General features: G+C 46.9%; 2 protein-coding genes across 2 annotated transcripts in view; one reads left to right on the top strand and one right to left on the bottom strand.

Annotated features, from left to right (window-relative positions):
• LOC121635255 (NLR family CARD domain-containing protein 3-like) overlaps positions 1–16,606 on the bottom strand; it is a 1,000,352-nt gene that overhangs the window by 22,824 nt on the left and 960,922 nt on the right. The gene's annotated exons all lie outside the window — the stretch shown is intronic.
• On the top strand, positions 7,961–15,984 carry LOC121635915. The gene is made up of 5 exons (XM_041979332.1): positions 7,961–8,183; positions 12,955–13,300; positions 13,582–13,655; positions 15,268–15,294; positions 15,474–15,984. The coding sequence occupies exons 1-5, from the start codon at positions 7,961–7,963 to the stop codon at positions 15,653–15,655; spliced, it is 852 nt and encodes a 283-aa protein (XP_041835266.1). The 3' UTR covers positions 15,656–15,984.

Below are 16,606 nucleotides of genomic sequence, written 5' to 3'. Positions count from 1 at the left end.
TGCGCCGGGTATTCGACCCTATCCGTTCCGATCATGAAGCATCCAGAACCCTGTTCTCCATCTCCCAGGCAGACCGATCGGTAACGGATTATGCCATCGATTTCCGCACCGTAGCAGCAGATAGCACCTGGAACGCTTCAGCTCTGTTCGATGCGTTTTACAATGGCTTATCTGACCGAATAAAGGATGAACTCGCTGCTAGGGATCCGCCTAAAGATCTTAATGCCCTCATTGACATATCCATCAGGATTGACCAGCGGCTGAGGGAGAGGCGGAGAGAAAGAAGACAGACACGTGTGCCACAGGACCCCCGACCTTCACTCAGACCTGGTCTGTCGTTGGTCTCTGAGAGATCTGTCACTGCCTCCAACTCCAGCGAACCAGAACCCATGCAGATGGGTAGGAACAAGTTATCCCAAGCAGAGAGAGAGCGAAGGATGACTGAAAGACTCTGTTTATACTGCGGTCAGCCCGGCCATTTAGTTCGTACCTGTCCAGTAAAAGATCGGGCTCAGCAGGGAACGGGCGGACCCTGTTGAGCCGCACTCTATTAGATCATTCTGTCACTCGCCCAGTTTTTCACATACAGGTCACAGCGGCAGGCCAGGAAAACACCTTACCGGTTTTTATCGACTCAGGCTCTGACTCAGAATTCATTGATAAAAACGTAGCTGAACAGCTGGGTCTTAGCTTCTCCCCCCTGCCGGTACCACTGCAGGTCCGAGCCCTGGATGATCACCTCCTGCACCAAGTCACCCAAAGAACCGAACCTGTTCCAGTTGTTTTTGATTCATGTCACCATGAAAACATCAGCTTCTTTGTCATCGATTCCCCCCAGATCCCGGTTATTTTTGGCATCACCTGGTTACAGCTCCATAACCCTCACATAGACTGGCGAGATGGCAGGATTATCAACTGGGACACGAACTGTTTAACTTCCTGTCTTCGTTCTCTTCCCCCTACAGTCATTTCCACACCGGAGGCAGAGGAGACCAGCTACCCCTGTCTGTCGCAGGTGCCTGTTCAGTATCATGATCTGAAAGAAGTGTTTAATAAAACCAGAGCCACCTCTCTGCCTCCACATCGACCCTATGACTGTGCTATCGACCTCCTTCCCGGCACCACACCCCCCAGGGGCCGTCTGTTTTCTCTGTCAGCCCCAGAGAAAGTTGCAATGGAGAAATACATCTCGGAATCCCTCGCAGCCAGACTTATCCGTCCCTCATCCTCCCCGGCCGGGGCAGGATTTTTCTTTGTGGATAAGAAGGACGGATCGCTCCGTCCGTGCATTGATTACCGGGGTCTGAATGAAATCACTGTTAAAAATCGTTACCCTCTGCCTCTAATGTCTACAGCCCTAGATCTGTTACAGGGAGCGACTATTTTCACCAAGCTGGATTTACGCAATGCCTATCATCTGGTCCGCATCCGGGAGGGAGATGAGTGGAAAACGGCTTTTAACACCCCAAATGGACACTACGAATATCTGGTAATGCCCTTTGGGCTGACCAACGCACCTGCTGTGTTCCAAGCATTCGTCAATGATATATTACGTGACATGTTAAATAAGTTTGCTTTTGTTTATTTGGATGATATCTTGATTTTTTCCCACAGTCCGGAGGAGCATGTTTTTCATGTTCGAACAGTTTTACAGCGTCTACTCCAGCATCAGCTGTTTGTCAAAGCGGAGAAGTGTGAATTTCACCGCCCGTCTGTCACGTTCCTGGGGAATGTCATTTCTGCAGGTGGGGTGGAGATGGATCCTTCCAAGGTGTCTGCGGTTAGCGAATGGCCCACACCGGAGAACCGTAAGCAACTGCAAAGATTCCTGGGTTTTGCAAATTTTTATCGTAAATTCATAAAGAACTATAGTGCTGTAGCCTCACCCCTACATCAGTTAACTTCTGTTAAGACCCCTTACAACTGGACCACGGAGGCCGACTCGGCTTTTCGGCAGCTTAAGACTCTGTTCACCACAGCTCCCATCCTGAGAACACCTGATCCCAAACGACAATTCATCCTGGAGGTCGACGCATCTGACACAGGCGTGGGGGCGGTGCTTTCCCAGCGCAGCTCGGAGGACTCTAAGGTGCATCCCTGCGCCTATTTCTCCAGAACGCTATCCTCCGCTGAGCGCAATTACGACATTGGGAACCGCGAACTTCTGGCAGTAAAACTGGCCCTGCAGGAATGGCGTCACTGGCTGGAAGGCGCGGCAGAACCGTTTCTGGTTTGGACGGATCACAAGAATTTGGAGTACCTGAAAACAGCCAAAAGACTAACCCCCCGGCAGGCGCGCTGGGCTCTTTTCTTCAATAGATTCTGTTTTACTCTGGCTTATCGTCCTGGATCTAAAAACATTAAACCTGATGCTCTCTCCCGACAGACTGCCCACCCGGAGGAGGACGCTAATGATGCTGCTGATTTCATCCTGCCTACCCGCATACGACTGGGAGTAAACAGAATTCAGCTGGAGGACGAGATCAGTCAGGCGCTGGCGGGTGTTGTCGTCCCCACTGGCTGCCCCGCGGGACGCCTGTTTGTCCCACCTCGTCTGCGGTCTAAGGCTCTGGTTCTCTGTCACTCCTCACGCCTGGCCTGTCACCCGGGAGTGGCACGTACCTTGTTTCTCCTGTCCCAGCGCTTCTGGTGGCCCTCCTGTCGCCGGGATGTGCGGAGCTTCGTTGCCGGCTGCCCTATCTGCGCCCGTTCTAAGCCGTCTAGGTTACGTCCTGCGGGCCTCCTGCATCCTCTGTCCATTCCCCGTCGTCCCTGGTCCCACATCGCCATGGACTTTGTCACGGGCCTTCCCCCCTCTGATGGTATGACGGTGATAATGACTGTAATTGACAGATTTTCTAAGATGGCCCATTTTGTTGCTCTCCCCAAACTGCCCACAGCTAAGGAAACTGCTGACCTTCTCTCTGTCCATGTGTTCCGCCTGCACGGCATTCCCCTGGATGTGGTTTCTGACCGTGGCCCGCAGTTCACCTCCAAGTTTTGGGCCGAGTTTTGCCGCCTGCTTGGGATTAAGGTCAGTCTGTCATCCGGATTCCACCCTCAGTCGGATGGCCAGTCGGAGAGGGCCAACCAGACGCTGGAGACTTGCCTTCGGTGCCTCTGTTCCGACGACCCCTCGACCTGGTCCAGGACTCTGCCTTGGGTGGAATATGCCCATAATTCCCTGCCTTCCTCGGCCACGGGGCTCTCCCCTTTCCACGTTGTCACAGGTTTTCAGCCTCCGCTGTTTGCTCCTCAGGAGGCGGAGGTGCGGGTTCCCTCTGCGCACGCGGCTGTCCGCCGCTGTCACAGAATCTGGCGGCGCGCGCGCGCCGCGCTCCTGCGGGCTTCCTGGCGTTACCAAGCGGCGGCCGACCGTCATAGGCGGGCTGCTCCTTCCTACCAGGTGGGTCAGAAGGTTTGGTTGGCTACCAGGGACCTGCCGCTGCGCCTGGACTGTCGGAAGTTGGCTCCGCGGTTCGTGGGGCCGTTTCCCATCTCCAAGGTTGTCAACCCCGTGGCTGTGCGCCTTCGCCTTCCCGGAGCTATGCGTGTGCATCCCACCTTCCATGTGTCTAGGATCAAGCCTGTCTCCTTCTGTCCGCTTGTGCCCTCCTCCAGACCCCCTCCTCCCGCCCGGTTCGTGGACGGCGGGCCGGTCTTCACTGTGCGCCGCATCCTGCGCTCGCGTCGCTCAGGCCGCTCGCTGCAGTATCTTGTGGACTGGGCTGGTTATGGTCCTGAGGAGCGCACCTGGATTCCTGCTCGTTTTGTTGTGGACCCTGCCCTCCGGGCGAGTTTCCATCGCCGCTTCCCTGCTCAGCCTGGTGGGTCGCCGTGAGTCGACCCTTGTGGGGGGGGTACTGTAATGATCCGTCTGATAAGGGTCGGACTTCCCAGCCTCCCTGAACGCAACCTAATTTTCCCACTCTGATTGGTAATACGCTTCACCTGTTTGATGCCCTTTAAATACCTGCCTGTGACAGCGTTTCTTCGCCAGATCGTCTTGGTTCTACCCTGCACGTTTCCAGCCGTTGTTCTACCTGTCTGCCTGCCTACCTGCCTGTTGTTGACCTTGTTTTGGACCTGGACCATCGTCTCTGCCTGCCCCCTGACTGGTATCTCTGTTTGTTATTGGATTTCTGGATTATTGACCCCTGGACTGGTTTTTGGATGTGGATTTTGGATCACGGAATAATCTACTCTGCCCAGACGGAGATATTCATTATCACCCACTTCCGTGGGTTGGAGACCCTGACCCCCGCCAGTTATTCCCCCACTAACCTGTTCTTTACCCAGCAGTTATCCACCCACTCCAGTGGACTCCCCGTCCGGCTTCCCGGGTTCTGCCTGTACGATCTCACCAAACTGCACTACAGCACCCAAAGAGCTGACCGAACGAGACCGGATAGATCACCAGTGCACATTTACATTGTTCAAATAAATTCCTTTTTACCTTTCACTGGAATCCTGATTCTTTTGAGTCCAATCTCCGGGTTTGTGACAAAATATGGTCATTTGGATTCAGTTTTTTAAGCAATTATTCAAACAGGCATATTCAGATTCAAATTGAATGATTCAAATTCAAATATAAAGAATTCAGATTCGCTCCCCAGTGGCACAAAGCTTATCCCATACACCTTGCCGCTCCAACAAGCAGATGTGATGCCGACCACCAGCTCACAGGTTTAATCTCTTCACACATCTTTATATACCAGAAAGCTTTTAAACAATATATAACATGTTTCACTCAATAACCAATAACATTCTTTTTCTCATCAACCCTCATTTTAACTTTACATTTATTATCAGAACAAAGTCAGAATTATTCTGATGAAATCTCTACAATGGTTGTAAGTTGTTAATATCTCTACTGAGTTAGGTGTGAGCAGGCTTAAATTAGTCAGAAGAGCTTTATTTTCAGGGTCACAGCGACTTCACACGTCACACACACCTGCATCTATAATAGTCCAGACAAAAATGTGGTTACTACCAAAAAAAAAAGAAAAACCTGTTAATTCGGTTTGCAGCCTGTTTAATCAGAAACAGGGATGGAAAGTTCTTAACAACCACAAAACGAAGCATGTCGGTGGTCGTTGTGAGGACAAGGCTGCTGTCCACGATGCCGAAGGAAACAGACGGATCACCTGCATCATCTGGATTTATTCATTTAAACTAAATAAACTACAAACACACACATGCTGCTCTTCTCCAGAAACATCAGGAACCGTCCTGGGATCTGATCTGATGTCCAGTTAGGAACAAACAGCAGGTGGAACATTTAACAAGACCACAGACCTGATCCAGCAGGTGGAGGCCACAGACCGGTTCCCTGTCTCCATCCTTTCTGGCAGGTTTTTGGTCATGTCTGCATGTTTTCAGTCCACTCACCACTACAAGTAACATGAGGCGTGTCTGCAATCCACAGAACTTCCTCAGGAAGCTTTTACATTGTAGTTAAAAACAGGCTGATTCTCAACTTTCTGCTGATGTAGGAAAATATTTTTCCTTCCTAGAAAATCCACGAGTGTCGCTGTTTTCCAAAGTCGTTGGTGAAAAAGCTCTGAAACAAAGCAAGTGCTTTCTCTTGGTCTGGTGTGTGACTGAAATGGAACTCTGTACTATAGAACACACGGGCACATGGTCTTGGAATGTTCCGTTGCCATAGAGAATTATGATGTCATTTAAACATGTAAATTAGATTATTCCTTTGATGTTAAGAAAAAATGAATTCTTGTTACTCAAATTAATGAACTTTTTATACTTTTTAACACAGAAATAAATGTAACACCAAGTGCTTTACAGAGTTCAAATTTAAGAATAATATAAAATACAACTGATGACATCATTAACTATAATCTTAGTAATAATTATAAAATAAAGATATAAACTCATGAGCCAAATAACACTAACTTTAGGCTACTGAAACTTTTGTGTTCATCCCAAAATGTGCTGAAAACGGGGTCACTGTTAGACTTAAATGATGGTCTGAATTGAGGACAGCCTGATAGATAAACCAGCGGCAGTGGCTCAGGCGGTAGAGCAAGTCGTCCAATGATCGGAAGGTCGGCGGTTCGATTCCCACTCCCGCAGTCATCTGTCGTTGTGTCCTTGGGCAAGACACTTAACCCTCCTTGCCTCCAGTGTTGGCATCGCTGGTGTATGAATGTCTGGATGAATGTTCGGTGATGGTCGGAGAGGCCGTAGGCGCAGACTGGCAGCCACGTTTCCGTCAGCTTGCCCCAGGGCAGCTGTGGCTACGCACGTAGCTTACCATCACCAGGTATGAGTGAGGAGTGAATGAATAATGGATTCACACAATGTAAAGCGCTTTGGGTGCCTTGAAAAGCGCTATATAAATCTAATCCATTATTATTATTATTATTATTAATGAGACTACAGTTTCCACCTGGATCCCCAGCCATTGATCCAGGAGTATTATTAACTAGAAAATTTCAAAGAAATTTTGATGGGTGCCAATGCGCCCATTGCACCGCCGCTCCCTGGCGCACGCCGCGCTGCCATCATGGCACCAAGAGGCGCCAAGAGGCGCCAAGAGGCGCGAGACGGAGGCAAACCTGCCCGTGAATGTGATGAAATCAAATATTCCGTACGGCCAGTAGGTGGCGCTGCAGTCGCCACGGGGGCACGAGCGTGCTCGGATCGGGTGTCAGATGAAAACTGCCAAATATCAGCGTGATGGGAAAATCTGCAGAAATCAGGCGGCCACTAGGTGGCGCTGTAGTCATTGTTCGTGTGCAGAAATGTTTACATAGGGACTTTCAATAAAACTGCCAAGTTTCAAGTTCTTTGCTCAACACAGTCCAGAGTTAGAGTCACTTCATTTTAGAGGCGGGGGGGGGGGGACATGTAGATGTGTCCAGGATAGAAAAGTCATAGAGAAAAAAGAAGTTTAATCTATGCATGACTGCAAAATCTGCAGATTGACAGGTATGAAAGGGCTAAACAGTGGCAATCTGCAGAATGACAGCAGCTGAGAGTGTTTCCATGGCAACCAAGCCCCCACCCTTTCCCCCAGACAGGCAGCAGACAGCCACACATGTAGGGGCTCAGGTTACACACACACAAACACAGAGAAAGGCTGCTGTAGAGCACAGGGAAGTCACTGTCTGCAAGCCTCCAAACTTCTTGCCGCTGAAAGCAAACCGTAATACATATGAAAATAATTCTTTCACCGTTGCGTGCAGGAGGCTTTGAGGAACACGAGGATATAAGTCTTGTCACTGTACTGCAAACAGAACTTAAATGGCAGCAGTTTTAAAAATGGTTGCATCTCAGCAGAGTCAATGGAGATTTTGCATGGGGAGAGAAAACTTTGGGTCTTTCCAAGCTCTGTAGCTCCAAATCTGTACGTCCTAGCCCAAAATGAGCTCCTGATAAATTGAAGCCAACAAAAAAACCTACGTTTTGATGTAAAAATTGTGTCTGTAGAGCAAAAACTGTGGCCGTGAGAGAACTTTGTTTAAGCATGTGTTTTTGAAGCAAAAGCTAGAGTGAGGCAGAGGGAGAGGATTTTGGCAGTTTTTGCTAAAACTTCAACAGTGATTGTGAACAAACTGTAAGAAATATGAAAATGCCCTTCGGGCCAGTGATATGTTTATCTTTGGTGACCCGTTTAAACTTTGAATGGTGTTTCTAGGTGAATGTATGGCTGAGGTGTAGGTTTCCAAATTGACCTATGTTTTTGGGCTGATCTGACCCAAATCCCATTCATTCCAATGGGACCGAAAAGCGCGGTTTATTGCGATTCACTCGAGAACCGCCAGACTTTTGTACAAGAAAAGTCATACCACACATGTCCCGATCGAGACGCACAGTTTGATATAACTTTTGTGGGGGTAGAGTGAAAGCTGTAGGAGGAGATAGTCGCCAAAGTTTTGAGCGGCCAAAAAAAGGCAATAGCAACTAGAAAATTTCAAAGAAATTTTGATGGGTGCCAATGCGCCGGTCGCCCCGCCGCCCCCCTGGCGTGCCGGCCGTGCTGCCGCCGCGAGGAAGCCAGCCGGCGCGAGGGAGACGGCGCGAGACGGAGGGAAACCTGCCCGTGAATGTGATGCCATTAAATATTTCGTACGGCCACCAGGTGGCGCCGCAGTCGCCGCACGTGCACGAGCGCGCTCGAATCGGGTGTCAGATGAAAACTGCCAAATATCAGCGTGATCGTAAAATATGCAGAAATCAGGCGGCCAGTAGGTGGCGCTGTAGTCATTGTTCATGTGCAGAAATGTTTACATAGGGACTTTTAATAAAACTGCCAAGTTTGAAGTTCTTTGCTCAACACAGTCCAGAGTTAGAGGCACATCCTGTGTTTGTGTGTGTGTGTGTGTGTGTGTGTGTGTGTGTACGGGGGGGGGGGGGTATGGTGTTGACAACCACTGGACATGCAGATGTGGTCTTTGGTCAACCCAGTCCAGAGTTAGAGTCACTTCATTATAGTGGTGTGTGTGTGTGTGTGTGGGGGGGGGGGGGGGGGGGGGGGGGGGGTACATCTAGATGTGTCCAGGATAGAAAAGTGACAGAGAAAAAAAAAGTTTAATCTCTGCATGATTGCAAAATCTGCAGATTGACAGGTATGAAAGGGCTAAACAGTGGTAATCTAGAGAAAAAAAAAAGTTTAATCTCTGCATGATTGCAAAATCTGCAGATTGACAGGTTTAAAAGGGCTAAACAGTGGCTCCTTGCAATGACAGCAGCTGCTCCATGGCAACCATGCCCCCACCCTTTCCCCCAATCAGCAAACAGGCAGGCTCAGGTTACAGACAGAGACAGAGCACTGTGAAATCACTGTGTGCAAGCCTCCGAACTTCTTGCTGCTGAAAGCAAACTGTAATACATATGTATTCTTTTACCGTTGCGTGCAGGAGGCTTTGAGGAACAAGAGGATATAAGTCTGGTCACTGTACTGCAAACAGAACTTAAATGGCAGCAGTTTGAAAAATGGTTGCATATCAGCAGAGTCAATGGGGATTTTGCATGGGGAGAGAAAACTTTGTGTCTTTCTGAGCCTCATAGCTCCAAATCTGTACATCCTAGCCCAAAATGAGCTCCTGATAAATGGAAGCCAACAAAAAAACCTACGTTTTGATGTAAAAATTGTGTCTGTAGAGCAAAAACTCTGGCCGTGAGAGAACTTTGTTTAAGCATGTGTTTTTGAAGCAAAAGCTTGAGTGGACCAGAGTGGAGCTGAGGGAGAGGATTTTGGCACATTTTGCTAAAACTTAAACAGAGATTGTGAACAAACTGTTAGAGATATGAAAATGCCCTTCGGACCAATTATAGATTTATCTTTCGTGACCCGTTTAAACTTTGAATGGTGTTTCTAGGTCAATGTATGGCTGAGCTGTAGGCTTCCAAAGTGACCTATGTTTTTGGGCTGATCCGACCCAAATCCCATTCATTCCTATGGGACCAAGAACCGCGGTTTATTGCGATTTACTCCAGAACCGCCAGACTTTTGTACAAGAAAAGTCATACCACACATGTCCCGATCGAGACGCACAGTTTGATGTAACTTTTGTGGGGGTAGAGTGAAAGCTGTAGGAGGAGATAGCCGCCAAAGTTAGGAGCGGAAACGGAAAGCGGAATAATAATAAAAAGCGGAATAAATGCAGAGCGATAGTAATATGTTGCCAATGCCTACAGCATTGGCACCCATAATATGTTGCCAATGCCTTACAGCATTGGCACCCATAATTATAGACCTATATCCAACCTCCCCTTTAAGGCTACAATTCTTGAGAAAATAGGTTCAACTCAACTATGTTCTCATTTGAGTAGAAACAATGTGAAGAGTTTCAGTCAGGATTTAGAGCTCATCATAGCCCAGAGACAGACCTGGTGAGGGTTACCACTGATCTTCTCATGGCCTCAGATAAAGGAATCCTGTCTGGACTCATCTTGTTAGATCTCAGTGCTGCATTCAACACCATCGATCGCAACATTCTGTTACAGAGGCTTGGACATGTTATTGGGATTAAAGGAACTGCATTATTCATTCACTTCTGTACCATTTAGTCCAATTAGGGTCACAGGGAAGCTGGAGCCTATCCCAGGAAAATTTTGAAGCAAAATCCTGGAGCGCCAGCCGTACCAGAACCAGACTGCCCAGTAGGTTTATGGTGGGGATCTTGAGAGCCTCCAGAGGGTGGAGCAGGGTACCACACAGGTCCTCCTGATTCTTGAGGAAAACAGGTGATGCTTCCAACCAGCAACAGAGAAATCCACAACACCCTCATTCTGCTGCAGTTAAAGCTGACCTGGAACCTGCTGCTGACCTGGAACCTGCTGCTGACAGACAACACAAAAAAAACAAAGATTAAAAAAGATTAAATTCATTACATAAAAACAGAAAGAAAAAAAGCCCAGATAAAGAAATAAAGTTAAGATTCCAGCTTAAAGAACCAGATCCAGATCTGGTCTCTAAATAAAAACTAGTCCATGCAGCAGAGAACAGGTGGGTCTTTAACCTGGATCTAAATAAACTGAGTGTTTCAGCTGATCTGAGGCTTTCTGGGAGTTTGTTCCAGACATGTGGAGCATAGAAGCTGAATGCAGCTTCTCCATGTCTGGTTCTGACTCTGGAACTGATAAGAACCTGGATCCAGATGACCTGAGGGTTCTGGTAGGTTCATACTGGGTCAAGAGGTCTCTGATGTATGTTGGTCCTAAACCATTCAGAGCTTTCTAGACCAGCAGCAGAACTTTAAAGTCTATCCTCTGACTAACCGGCAGCCAGTGTAAAGACCTCAGAGCTGGACTGATGTGGTCCACTTTCTTGGTCTTTGTGAGGACTGGAGCAGCAGAGTTCTGGATCAGCTGCAGGTGTCTGACTGATGTTTTAGGTAGAACCTGTAAAAACTCTGTTACAATAATCAAGCCGACTAAAGATGGAAGCTGGACTAGTTTTTCCAGGTCCTGCTGAGACATCACATCTTTTACCCTTGATGTCTTCTTAAGCTGACAGTAGGCTGACTTTGTGGTTCCTTTCATGTGTTTCTCAAAGTTTAGGTCTGAGTCCATCACTACACCCAGATTTCTGGCCTGGTTGGTGGTTTTTAGGTCTGAGTCCATCACTAGACCCAGATTTCTGGTCTGGTTGGTGGTTTTTAGGTCTGAGTCCATCACTAGACCCAGATTTCTGGTCTGGTTGGTGGTTTTTAGGTCTGAGTCCATCACTACACCCAGATTTCTGGTCTGGTTGGTGGTTTTTAGGTCTGAGTCCATCACTAGACCCAGATTTCTGGTCTGGTTGGTGGTTTTTAGGTCTGAGTCCATCACTAGACCCAGATTTCTGGTCTGGTTGGTGGTTTTTAGGTCTGAGTCCATCACTAGACCCAGATTTCTGGTCTGGTTGGTGGTTTTTAGGTCTGAGTCCATCACTACACCCAGATTTCTGGTCTGGTTGGTGGTTTTTTAGGTCTGAGTCCATCACTAGGCCCAGATTTCTGGTCTGGTTGGTGGGTTTTAGGCCTGAGTCCATCACTAGACCCAGATTTCTGGCCTGGTTGGTGGTTTTTAGGTGCATAGACTGAAGCTCTGTGGTGACCTTTAATCATTTCTCCTCCTAAACTGAAGGTGGCAGCAGGGGTGGTATCGGCTGGTAAAGTCAGCAGAGTTCTTTTGATGGTTCACTTCAGTCTGGTAATTCCTGTTTTTAAATAACAATGGCGTCCAGCATGGTGCTTCACGAGCTTGTGGAAGCAAACTAAGAAATAATTCGATCAGCGTCTCATCAACTACATAAATAATTTTGGTTGCCATTCAGCTGGTCAGAAAAAGACCAGTTGCTAACCTCTGATCTAAGGATATGCAGAAACTACTAAAACTAGGTTAGAACTGTCATATCTTTAACTCCAGCATCCAACGGGTGCGTGTGCACCGTGTAACAGCTGACCCGCGGCCTCCACAGTAGAGATGTGAGGTTCATGAACAAATCAATTCTTTTGAACTGATCTTTTAAATGAACGATGGGAACTAAATCATAGGTGTGAGCCATTCATTTGTGAACCATTCTTTTTATATAAAAATGTTCCACACTGCCTTCATAGAAGTCTGATGGCCAACACGCTCCATTCATGTGAAGCATCGATGGACAGAGAGTATTGTTTGGAAACAAATACTGTGAGTTCTATCCAAAACATTTACTAGAATTTGCTCTGACTGCTCAGGTTTATCCTTTTTTATCTACATTTTTCCTATTATTATTTAATCTTGTATAGTAGATTTTATATAGGTACATATTTTGATTGTTGGTCATTCTTATATATTGTAAAATTTTGTAAGATATTGTGAGAATGAGCCAGTCTTTTGAACGGCTCTTTGAAAGGAACAGCTCCTCAAGATCCGGCTCCCTTCAAAGACCCATAAATCCCATCTCTACGCAGCTATTCACGGTCATTTTAGTCAATAGTTCCCACCGGACGCGTCACGGTGCAGCTGGCTCCTCCTTCTGACTGTTTTCAGGTCTGGACATGTATGATGGAGTTTATTTCTGTGGCATAAACCTTTATGCGGAAGTCACATCCGCTTGATTAAAAACTTCATTTCAATCTCTGGGAAACTCTAAAAAAGTTCCTGAGTCCTTGGTCCAGTAAGGCAAGGCAAGGCAAGGCAGTTTATTTGTATAGCACATTTCATGTACAGGACAATTCAAAGTGCTTTACATAAAACAAAGACATTACAGATATTAGAATAGTAAAAGGCATCAACACATAATCAACACATAATCACAATAAAATAATAAATTACATTAAAATGATTAAAAGCAAGATAAGTTAAAAAAAGTTACCGTGCAGATTTCATGCATAGGCGCATGAGAAAAGAAAAGTTTTTAACCTGGATTTAAAAATGTCTACATTTGGGGAAAGTTTAATCTCCACTGGCAGTAGTGACATACGAGACACGCCCAGGCTCTTCGTGTGTTCAGCCGGTAAGAAGTGTCTGCCCCACCTTCCCAACTCCCTGACCCAAACGTTCGCTCATCTCCACGACAACCGCCGCCAACAAACATCACTGAAACAAAGAAGCTGCTGTTTGAGCTGCTGGATGCTGAAGCGGAGTGTCGTCCTGCTGTCAGCCACAGGTCGAAGGTCGGAACTGGCATGTGGAGCAGAAACCTACAAACACAGCAGACCGAGAGCTGGAAGCCCCGACGACAGAATCTCAGCACCCAGAGCAGAAACAGAGCCACAACCAGATCCAGAACCAGAGCCACAACCAGAGCCACAACCAGATCCAGAACCAGATCCAGAAACAGAGCCACAACCAGAGCCACAACCAGATCCAGAACCAGAGCCACAACCAGAGCCACAACCAGATCCAGAACCAGAGCCACAACCAGGTATGATAGCTTTTGCTAAGATGTTTCCAGGTTTGTTTTGTTTTGTTTTTTTATTGATAAAGTTGAGTCTGCATCGTTAAGATCAGATCTAAGTTCAGGTGGAGACACTTTGTCGTCCTCTGATGGGACAATAATAAAAGATAAAAGCTTTTCAACAGGAAGGAAGTGGACCATGATCCTTGTCGTTTTGATCATGCTGCTCATGACATGTCTGTTTCCAGGCCAGTCATGACAAACCGCCTTCTTACTGTCGTCCTCCTGCTGAGCGCCACCATGCTGTTAATGATCCCTGCAGGTAAGATGCACCAAACATCATCGACTAGTTTAAAACATCTAAACACCTCAGAAAGGACGGGCCAGGATTTACAGAAATCCGTCAGCTGTCTGAGACAAGTTTTACCTTCAGACTGACAGTTTATTGTAAACCCCTTTACAGGGAAGCTGGAACCTATCCCAGCATTTAACAGGTGAGAGGCAGTTACACCTGGACAGGTCACCAGTCCATCACACACACTCCAGGGAGAATTTAGAGAGACCAGTTAACCTAACATCATGTCTTTGGACAGTGGGAGGAAGCCAGAGAACCCGAAGAGAACCCATGCATACACGGGAGAACATGCAAAGACCACGCCCCCCAGTTACACCCCCCAAAAATTAAAATTAATTAACTGAAAAGTAAAGGTAAGGAAGCACAAAAGTTTTTTTATATTCAGAAAACCATATGGAGCTAAGAAAGCCGAAAATGCCACCATCATAAATTCAAATGATTCAAATTCATTTGTACACACCCACTTATTCTCATACATCAAAGACATGCAGATGATATAGAAAAGAAATGTAAAAACAGAGATAAATGAACAAATATTTTACAAATTCATATGCATACAGAAACCTTTGGTCCTCCATATGCAGCATCATTCCTAAACAGTCCTGAATAACGATGTATGACTTTATTATTTCTAATTAATAAATAAATAAACAACAGGGCTTGAGGGAAGATTCGGTGCGAGTCCAGCTCATGCTGCTTTACCTGTGGGTGGATCAGGTGGCTTTCCTGAAACATCGCAGTCGTTCAGGTCTCAGAATTCACACCTGGACGCTGGTTTCTGATGGTCTCTGCTGAAGATGATACAGCGGCGTGAAATACCTAAAACCTCCAGACTGTTTGAAAGCAGTACTGATGTATTTGGATTTTGTCTCTTTGCGGCAGATCTGCCTTGTTGTTTTTCATCCTGTGTCCGTCCGTTCGTGTCATGCTAAAGTTTTGTCTCTTTTGGAACTCAGTCTTATTCCTCGGTTGGCTTCTGCTTTCCTCCTGCTTTTACTAACAAATAACACAGCAAGTCAGGACAGAGGCCAGGCTGCTCCCTGACATGTGACCCCTTTTCAAGACCTGATTAAGGTTTTAGTCAGTCTCTGTTAAGCCATGATGTTGGGATTGAAACCTTCCAGGACTCCTGAGCTTCTGCCCAGAGGACTATCTCCACGGCTTGGACATGATTTACTTTATAGACTCCTGGTTCCTTCTGTAAGATGGAATCCTCTGTGATCCATCCGTCCGTCCATCCGTCCATTCGTCCATCTGTTCATCCATCCTTCCATTCATCCATCCGTCCATCCGTCCATCCATTCGTCCGTCCATCCATCCATCCAACCATCGTCCGTCCATCCGTACGTCCATCTATCCATCCATCCATCCTTCCATCCGTCCATTCGTCCGTCCATTTGTCCATCCATCCATTCTTCCTTCCATCCGTCCATTCGTCCGTCCATCCGTCCATTCGTCCATCCGTCCATTTGTCCATCCATCCATCCATCCGTCCGTCCATCCACCATCAAAGCTACATTTTTTTTGTTATTGACATAAATTTGACAGGAGACACTAAGTTTGTTCTGTCATGTTTCAGGTGCAGGAGAGGGGGAGGGGGACACGGGTGAGTACCTAAAACAAACAATTTGATTCTTAAAGTTATCAGCAGATTAAAGTTTCTATACATCTTTGTCTCAAATATTGACTTAAAAACCCTGAAATTGTCCTGATGGATTCTTATGGGTGAAACATAAAAAGCTTCCAAACCGCTTCCTGTTTGAACCAAATTCTTTTGTCTTGCAGAAGGACGACCGAAGCGCCACGTCCCAAACTGGGCAATGACCTCCTCAGACTTCTTCGGCTGGGTGGAGGAGCTCAGGAAGCATGCCGGCTATGACCAAATTGAGGATCTGGCTCGAACCTTCTGGGCTCACTTTCCCTCTGCAGACCGACTCGGGTACGGAGTCCACGAACCGGATGAGTAGAACCAGGGGGTTTGGTTGGCTGTAGAAGGCTGTAGAAGTCAATTAGCTTCAGTCTGTCGGGTGTTTCTGACGTTAGCAAACTTCTTATTGAATAAAAGTTAAACACTGGCTGTCTTCTTCTCATCATGGCGGGTCGAAGCTGCCAGTCACACCTGCTCAGTCTGCAACGGAAACTAAGCTATGCACACCTAAACAGTGTGGTATACAAACCGTTTCATTTCTAAGTAACACTTTAACCTGAAATGAAGTCAGCAAATCTGCTGGGTATGTTTGATTCTGTAACTTAAGCTGGAAATGGCGGATTTAGTTAACCAGTAACAATAAACTTTGATGACAGAAGGGTTGTCCTTGTCTTTGTTGTACCGATCTAAGCTGGGAGAGAAGGAGGAACAGTTGCAATGCCGTCAAACACTGTTTCAGTCAGAGGCTTCTTCACCTCCACTGCAACTAAAACGGGTCATGATGAGATCACTCTGGCCGGCAGGTCGAACTTCAGACAATGAATTCATTTTATAATGACTACAAACAGTGAAGGAAGAAAATGTCAGCTACGTTGTGTAAAGTAAGAACTGGCCCACCAGCTGACTTCAGTTTGTTGCTAATAAAACAGCTGATCTGCGTGCTGGAGACCGTTTACCGAATTTCACGGTGGACGTCTTTAGACATCATGTCGAAGGAACTCCACACTCAATCAATGCCGCCGTGTTCCTCTCTAGCCACTGATAGGACTTCTCCATGTCCTCCACTTCTTCAGTCTTCTAAAGGTGTGTCAGCGATCTGGGCTGGGATGGCTGTCCTGGGAACAAACGTTATCATTAGGGTCCGAGCCATACGAAGTATGGAAGGACCCTATTGTTGTTCAAATGTTTAGTCTCCTCCTCCTTCTAAGAACTTTCAGCCCAAATTTGACCCCCTAAACACCCATGAAAAGTTGTGAAACTTGGCACACAC

This window comes from Melanotaenia boesemani, chromosome 24 (assembly GCF_017639745.1).
Source record: "Melanotaenia boesemani isolate fMelBoe1 chromosome 24, fMelBoe1.pri, whole genome shotgun sequence".
NCBI lineage: Eukaryota > Metazoa > Chordata > Actinopteri > Atheriniformes > Melanotaeniidae > Melanotaenia > Melanotaenia boesemani.
Note: the sequence above shows the minus strand (reverse complement) of the source record. Positions and strands in the feature narration are given on the sequence as shown.

Bases quoted from the DNA above. Each gene is read 5' to 3' on its own strand.
- LOC121635915 (XM_041979332.1), top strand. From the start codon at position 7,961: ATGCGCCGGTCGCCCCGCCGCCCCCCTGGCGTGCCGGCCGTGCTGCCG. The intron at 13,301-13,581 runs ATCCAGAACCAG...GTCTGTTTCCAG, and splicing joins ACAACCAGAGCCACAACCAG to GCCAGTCATGACAAACCGCC. The intron at 13,656-15,267 runs GTAAGATGCACC...GTCATGTTTCAG, and splicing joins GCTGTTAATGATCCCTGCAG to GTGCAGGAGAGGGGGAGGGG.